Here is an 8,010-nt window from a genome sequence, read left to right as displayed (position 1 = left end):
TGATTCAAGTGACTTTGTGCGGTGTATTTCCTATTTCATGAAGATCACTCTTGATCCCTTCCAGTCAGAAATCCATACGGTGCGGGAGACCTTTTATTGGCTCAAGTCTTTGCATTTAGATAATATTGCAACGGAGATTGGTAGTTAAAAGGCTTTGGCAAGCTTTTCATGTTGATAGGATGGATGCTTTGAATTCAGGTTTGTTATTAAAGGATTGTGTTTCCATCGTTTCGAAATTTCAATCTGTTTTGTTATGTTGAATTTATAAGTATGCTAATAAGGCTACTATGCCTTAGCAAGGGGAGCTTTGTACTGACTTTCCTTCCACTATTGCTAATATTGTTGATACTGAGAAATTCTCTAATCTAGATGAAAATGTGGGGAGAATTTAGGTGAATGTTTTATCCTTGTATGATGTTTCCAGCTTTTTCTCATAAAAAAAGTGACCCCAATTCAATGCATTATTTAAATGAATGCCATTCTATCTAAGGGTGGTACTGGTAGGGTATGTAAAATTACAGAAGGTGGCATAAAAGATTCAAAAGATTTAGGTGAATAATTCTGGCACATTATTCCATGAATCTGTTCCGCTAAAAACATGTTTAAGCACTCTCTCTTTGGACCATTGGTATTTTTCCTTTGCGGGGCCACGATTGAAGCATGCTTGTTCCTAAAGGATGTGCTCTTTAGTCGCTTTACTTCCATTCCTTCCATTATTTCATTGAGTCATTTGATAAGATCAATTCTTATGCTAATCTATGGAGTTCAGATAACAAGCAGATTTAATTTCTGAGATCTTTTCCTCCCTGGCTTACTGAAACAAAGAGCCCCTCTCTGCTGAAATGGAAAACGCTGGTGCCTTCTCAAAACAATATTTCCGTAGTCAACACATTGCTCTTGTTATTTCATCCTTGAATCGCATTTCAGAACATAGCTAAATAGCTCTAAAAGAAAAAGGGTCAAAAATAGGAATGTCATATCATAATATCATAACATAGTCATTTAACTCTAGATCAATGAATGAGCTTAAAAGATAATTTGCAGTTAAAAGATATGGGGTTATACTAACTTGAATAGTATTATCTAAAACTTTTTCTTCCAACATAAGTGAGTCTTGACCGTTTGCCTCTCATTGGTGTGCACCAACTCTCTCCATTACCCATCTTAGCTCTCATTCTCTTGTACTCCCTTGATCTTAAAACTCCCTCCAGAATGTTTATGTCTTCACGAATTTCATGTCTAGAAAGACATGCAAGACCTGGAAGTATGTCCCTCTGAAAATCTTTCAGTCTTCTTCCTCTTCTCAGTTTGATACTAAAATCCTTTCCCTCCAGCTCACTTACTTCAAATGGCTTTGATGCTACAGAATAGACATCAACAGTGCTTTCACTCAGTTGCAGAGTCATTAACTCGAAATAATCAGAGGTACACCGTCGATGCCCCTTGTCCTCATTCTCTAACTCATTAGATTCCGTCTTGGTTGAAGATTCATGATGGAAAGCTGGGTTCTCCAGGGATAAATGGATAAGTGATTCAGCAGCTGTTTGGAGCAAATCATCCACTTCTGCTGATTCTTCCCTGTTATTGTTACATTCATGTTTCATTTCATTACTATCAGAAGATCTTTGATCCAGCTCACTTGAAAAAGTTTCTACAACCTGAGATCTTCCATGGGTTCCAGAAAACTGATCAGAAGCAGGAAGGTTTGAATCATAGGGTTCAATTCTGGATTGCATAGTCCTTACAGGGCTTGAATCATTATCTGAAATGCAGCTAGACTTCCCTGAAATAGGAGACTGATGAGGATGTTCATCTTCAATTATAATTTGGGTTTTATCAGAACATAACCGTGTGCCCCCTTTTTCAGTCTTCTCGCAATTCACCTGCATAGCAACTGCACGTGCAGTGTTCAGACCATGAGCAGGATCAGTTTGTAGTTCCGGCATCAGGACATCTCTTCCATTTTGGGTGTTTGAATGGTGACTGCCATGTTCTTGGGAAAGGTTTGTTTGGGTACTGGATATGCATGCAAGACCAACAAAGCTTGTTTCACATTCATTCTTTCCATTGAGTTCGGAATTTCTGACTTGAACATCCTTTATCCTATCTTTGCTATTGGAATTTATCAAAGGAAGTTTTACACCATCTTCTTGTTGAAGCATCTCAAAATTGTTATTGGAGAACTCCTTTATTTCCTTTATCCCAAATGCAGTAGGACACAAGGTTTCCTGACTCCTGCTAACAAGTTCACTAAAACCACCGGATAAGCTAGTTGTTGATGGATGGGCAGCTATGGCATCATTTAAGTGACATGAGGAATCACCAAGCTGAACTTCATTAAGATCCAAATGTCCCACTCCATAGGATTTGAACTGCTGCTTTCTAGTCAAAAAGTTTTCATGTGCCATATTATCTAGTCGTTTTGATCCTGTAGAGGAGACAAATAAAGAAAAGCTAACTTGCAATATTTAAAACATATGATTGAGGTGGACAAAGAACAGATGTTCCTACAAAAATGCTGCTCCAGCGTGAAGGAAGCATCAGTACCTTGATCAGAACAGCTCCAGTCTATGCAGCATCTGCTATCCATGACAAAGGAGCTACTCTCAGCAATCCCACGACATAGCTCTTTCTTCATGCTTCCTGAAGTGACTGGATTAGAGATAACAGTAACTTCTGAATCATGCTTTCCTCCAGAATCTGCAACTTTAGCAACAAAATCAGAAGGCGGATGTTTTGCCTCCTCATCTGAGGTCCTCTCAGTAGATTCTTCCAAATCAATGACAATTCTGGGGCAAGTATTACTATTCTTGCCATAACAACTTCTCCGTGTATCTTCCTTTTTCCCCGCAGCCACTCCAAGGCTTAGGGAAAGCCTTAAGTCTAGTGGATCTGAGAAATCAGCATATTGTTGAGAATTTACATAGATGGCTTCTTTTAAGTGATCCCCAACCTTTCTTTTATTTAGAAGATTATCATCACCGAGATTTGTATATTGATCAGATAAAAGTTGAAGATCGAAAGGTCCTCGCTGAAACTTATGGTAATTGTTGCCCTTCCACTCACCTAACAACTTCTGACTTGATGATAATCTTGAGCCCAACTGAACATTTCAAAGAGAAAAGGCATAAATCAGTTAGCCTGTCAACTAGATCACTTCCAAACAATAAAAAGTTATGATAATTCATGCAAAAGTGAAAACTCTTAACCAGATTTCTTCTATGACAAAAAAAAAAGAAAAAAGAAAAGAAAAAGAACTACCATATCTCGATTACATGGCATCATATTCCAAACTTCAAAAGCCTTTGTTCTCTAACTAATAAATTGAAAATCACTTTAGCATCTTTGGAGGTCAACTTTCTAACAGTCGAAAAGACAGTAGCCTCTATTACCATGGGAATTGAATCTGCAGGGAGTCTGGTTTCTTGGGACCACGATTGGTCATTTTCTTTCCATAAATTGTATGTTTCATGCTCCTGCAGGTGAAGATCCTTCATTAGAGTCTTCTGAACACTATATAAACGATGGAGCTCGTGGACCTGATAAAACCAATAGCAAGAATATAAGCATCTAAAGTGAGGGTAGAATCGTGTTTCTTCATGCATCAGATTTTGACATGCATGGCCTCATTGTCCACCCTTTCAGTAAAAGCAATATATTAAAGTATAAATCCAAATCATGTAAACTCATCCAGTTTGAAAGCTATAAAATTAACACCACAAAGTTTAAGCCAAAAGTTTCCACACCAAGATCGTCAAAAGTGTGCCCAACAAAGGGAAATTATTAATAAGCATCAAATCCTGGCCTGACTTTATGGCAAATTCAGAATAGAAAATTTTAGCAAACTAACAAGTAATGAGCCGAGAAGGTATCCTTGTACCTGATTTCTGAATATGATCTCCTGATCGAGCATTGTCAGTTTGAAAATATCTTTAAGTGAATCAGTGTATCGTTGCACTGAATTCAAATCAAAATCTCCCAGCATCAACATCTTTTCCTCAGAAGAATGAAACAAATACCTCAATTGATATCAGATCTTGCATCCTCGAATAAATGAGTCTTGAAAAGATGTTTCACATGTTCCTTTGCTCTCCATTTCTGCACACAGTTGTCACATAGAAACCACGGTGATAAGATAATGACTACCACTAGTAATCAATAAGGTTGCCATAATGACTACCACTAGTAATCAATAAGGTTGCCATTCAGGGAAAATGATAATAGCCAATAAGGCAGCCAATCTTGGAAAGACAACGGTCTTTCCGTGTGAGAAACACATGTCTAGAAAAAATCATGTTTAAGAATTATCAGATGAAATTTGAAAACATTCCATCAATTTCATTATAAAAACATAGAATTTAACCTTGCCTTGTCCATTCAAACAACATATTTAAACCGAAACGCCAACTGATTATAGTCATTGCAAGATTTTAGCCATAATTCTAACTACTGCTATACTTTGCTATAGAACAGTTTAACCTTATTAATATTTCCAACTACACAAATTTGTTTGGTCAATATGAGGTGTAATTGGCAAATTTAGAATTATTACTAAAGAAGAAAACCAAAGTAGCCAATAGCAAGGACTCTGAAGAAATGGCGAAAATATCTATGTTATAAATGGAAGAATTACTGACTAACATCAGCATCATATATCAATGCATTTTCTTAGCTGTTTCCCACTGAAACAGTGCTATTTGTAGGATATTATGACACAATGGCATCCTTCAGAATTACAGATTTAATTCATATATAAACGTTGAAATAGCGTATTTCTAAAAGATAACTTAAAGGCTCAACTAAGCTTCATCCATAAGAAACTTTTCCCTATGATCCAACAATTACCAGCTGAGGAGAAAATTAGGTGGCTGAAACACACAGCGCCAGGAGAACATTGAAGTCATTTCTCACGATCACATACAACAATCTCATGAAACAAGCATGGACAAGTATGTGATTCAAAATAGATGCGGGTCTGTAGATATTTACCATAAAAAGGTCTTTTTTTTTTTTTTTGCTTCCATTCAGACATAACTAATGTAGTGACTAGTCCATTGTTGAAACATGCAGATGAATCTGGGTAAAATTTTAACCTATAAAACAAGCCATTGAAGCCACATTCTGCTTATATTTATACGCCTTTTAGAAAAAGAACAAGAAACTTGATTATGATTACCTCGAAACGGAATCTACCGAGAGGAACAGAACTTGATGTTAAATCCTAATAATTGGTGATTATATCAACGCTTAGTAAAACAAAAAGCCAACCTCATAAAAAGCAAAGACATGAAGCATTAAAGAAAGAAACAGAAAAACTAACAAGACATGAACACATAAACAATAAAGAGAAAAAAGCTTAAAATATGACCACGAAATCCCAGAAATATAGAGGGAGAAAGAACTCACCAGGAGACAAATAATCCACAAAAATAAATTTAAAAACATTCCGCCATGAGATAAAGAAAACCCTCTACTTTCCACTTTGGTTCTTCCCAGAAACAAGTGAACCAACTGTATTAACCAGATCACAATAAAGATGTTAAAAGAAAAAAAAAACAATTCCCAAGAATCTCAACTACTAAAAACTCAATGCAGTTAGACGAAAGAGATGATATGTTAAAAAAAAAAAAAATGAAAAGGAATCAGATCACGGGTTTGGGACCAAATAGAAAGAAACTAAAAGAGAAAGAAAGGAAAAGAAAATTGAAAGAGGGAGGAGAGAAGATAAAAAAAAATTCTCATTTTCTTTTTATATTTGTAAAGAGATTGTTGCAGCACATCATTGTTTCTTTTTATGCTGCTATTTATATTCACTTTCTGTCTCTCTCTCTCTCTCTCACATATTATATAATCTTTGGGACTCCACTGGGTTTCTTTTCTTTTTAGGGTTTTGACAATGTTTACTTTTTGTTTATCTTACAAAGATTAGTTCAAATTTTAATTAAACTCATTTTCTAATATTAAATACAAATTTAGTATTCAATTAGGAAAGGAAATGTAATACTAATTAAATATATTAAACTATACTTATAAACATTTGCTAGCTGCTACTAGTATTTTTATTTGTAAATAACACTATTACGAATATATGTTCAATAAATTATAATTTAAAATTCAATCAATAGATGAAAGCTCCGGGATGGTAAATTGTAATTAAATTGATTTTTATTTTATTTTACGTTTTATCCCTCCATTAATAGTTGCTTGTTTTAAAGTATAAACCATTTAATTTTGTAACCCCAGTTGGTCCACCGCCAGTGCCCATCCTTATTCCGAGATGCCCGATTTATATTATTCAGTTGAAATAGAAAACTTGGAAATTAATTCAGTCATTAATGTGGTAATTAAAGAATATTTATGACTTACCTTTTACTTGCATATGAACAAGTTGGTTAGACATGAATGCATACGATTTGTACGTGAAAGTGAGAGGTTAAGTGGGGACATTACATTATAATAATATTACGGTGGGACCATGCATTTCTTTACCCATCTTATTATAAAATTTAATAATTATTTTTTAATTTTAAATACAATCCATATATTAAAAATGATTGAAAACATTATTAATTTAAAATGTGCTCTTCATTTACTTTTAAATTAATCATTATTATTACCTTAAGTGAACACTCCGATTTCTACAAAAAAATTAATAAATTTATCTCAAATATTTATTTATTTTGTATTTATGTAAAAGTTTATCAGAATTCCATTTAAAAGTTAATCAGAATTAGAGGTATATAATAAGGAATAATACAAAATTTAATCATAAATTTTATTTGAGTGAAGGCTTTTTTGAGAAATGCGAAAACGGTCGGGGTGGAAGGATTTTTTTTTTTATTATATAACTATGAGGATAAACAGAAACCAACGATCAAATACAGCTAACGTACATCCATGCAGCAAGTTGCTTCAAATGGTAAGTCCAAACGCAGTAGCAGCGCGTATGATTACCCTTATTGACCCGACCCGGGTAGAATAGTGGAGCGAGGAGGTTTCCGGGTCAGAATGCAGTGTGATTGGGTTTGAAGGATTTGGGGGGAGGCAAAGTGATGAAAGTCTGAATTTTGGAGAAAGGGGAAATGGAAAAAGACAAGTCTTTTTCAATAACGAAAATAACGATACTCGCAACTATGATAATTTTTATAATATTATTATTTATTTAGGATAAACTATTAAAATAATTATTTTTATTTGTATCAAGTTATATTTTAGTAACACATATTTGAAGTATCATGTTTTTATTACTTATAATATTATTTTGTTACGAAATAGTTAGTCTATCTTTAAGATTTGTTACCTCTCAAATGACAATCTTACGCGACAGTTAAAATGACTTTTAAATGTCAACATAGATGTCTAAGCAAATAAATTAATTAATTTTTAATTAAATAAATTTAATTAATTAAATTTTCTAAATTAATTAAAGGAAAATGTTAATTTGATAATCAAAACTAATGCATCATATTATTCTTTGAAATAAAAAAAAAAAAACTTGGTCTCATTTTTTTTTAAATTTTTGTTTCCATTTTGAATTATTTGATTTTTTATTCAAAATGAAAGAATAAAGGATCGACTCAATAGAATGTTCAGTTATAAATAACAGTAGGTAATGAGTTTTTTTGTTCTTTACATGGGCTTTGAGTTCATATATTATGTATTTTTTTTTTGTAAAAAGGTGGTCCATCTTTTTATATTTTTCTATATATGTGACAGACAAAAAGGACACACTTCATATTTGTTTATTTGTGTATTGTGGGCAACCACAATAGTAATTAAGTATAGAGGTTGATGTGTCAATTTATTCATCTTCTTTGTCGTTTTGCTATTCTTTTCTCTAATTGTTACAAAAAGAATCCAATTGTTACTTCTTTTTAAATTGGAGAAAATTGAGTTTTAAGACTAAATTTTGTATTCTATTTCCATAAAAAAAAAATTAACTTTTCTCATCCCGACTGGACATCCATGTTGACATTTAAAATTAAATTTAATTGTCACATTGAACTGTCA

The 8,010-nt window shown here is 33.4% G+C and overlaps 1 protein-coding gene across 3 annotated transcripts; it reads right to left on the bottom strand.

Annotated features, from left to right (window-relative positions):
• Positions 1-425: 425 nt before the first annotated feature.
• LOC108479397 (uncharacterized) lies at positions 426-5,874 on the bottom strand. 3 transcript variants are annotated; one of them, XM_017781964.2, is made up of 5 exons: positions 5,407-5,874; positions 3,881-4,098; positions 3,393-3,539; positions 2,548-3,103; positions 426-2,428 (listed from the first exon to the last, which is right to left on the bottom strand). In XM_017781964.2, the coding sequence occupies exons 2-5, from the start codon at positions 3,989-3,991 to the stop codon at positions 1,080-1,082; spliced, it is 2,163 nt and encodes a 720-aa protein (XP_017637453.1). In that variant the 5' UTR covers positions 3,992-4,098; positions 5,407-5,874; the 3' UTR covers positions 426-1,079. The 3 variants fall into 3 exon arrangements, with proteins under 3 accessions (XP_017637453.1, XP_017637451.1, XP_017637456.1); XM_017781962.2 differs by having other exon boundaries at positions 3,881-5,874; XM_017781967.2 differs by lacking the exons at positions 3,881-4,098; positions 5,407-5,874 and having other exon boundaries at positions 3,262-3,539.
• Positions 5,875-8,010: the final 2,136 nt, after the last annotated feature.

This window comes from Gossypium arboreum, chromosome 12 (assembly GCF_025698485.1).
Source record: "Gossypium arboreum isolate Shixiya-1 chromosome 12, ASM2569848v2, whole genome shotgun sequence".
Classification (NCBI taxonomy): domain Eukaryota; kingdom Viridiplantae; phylum Streptophyta; class Magnoliopsida; order Malvales; family Malvaceae; genus Gossypium; species Gossypium arboreum.
Note: the sequence above shows the minus strand (reverse complement) of the source record. Positions and strands in the feature narration are given on the sequence as shown.

Excerpts from the sequence above, each read along its gene's own strand:
- LOC108479397 (XM_017781962.2), bottom strand. The coding sequence starts at position 3,991 with ATGTTGATGCTGGGAGATTTTGATTTGAATTCAGTGCAACGATACACT. Across the intron at positions 3,104-3,392 it reads CTGCAGATTCAATTCCCATG|TTGGGCTCAAGATTATCATC; the intron begins GTAATAGAGGCT and ends TGAAATGTTCAG. Across the intron at positions 2,429-2,547 it reads CTGGAGCTGTTCTGATCAAG|GATCAAAACGACTAGATAAT; the intron begins GTACTGATGCTT and ends TCTCCTCTACAG.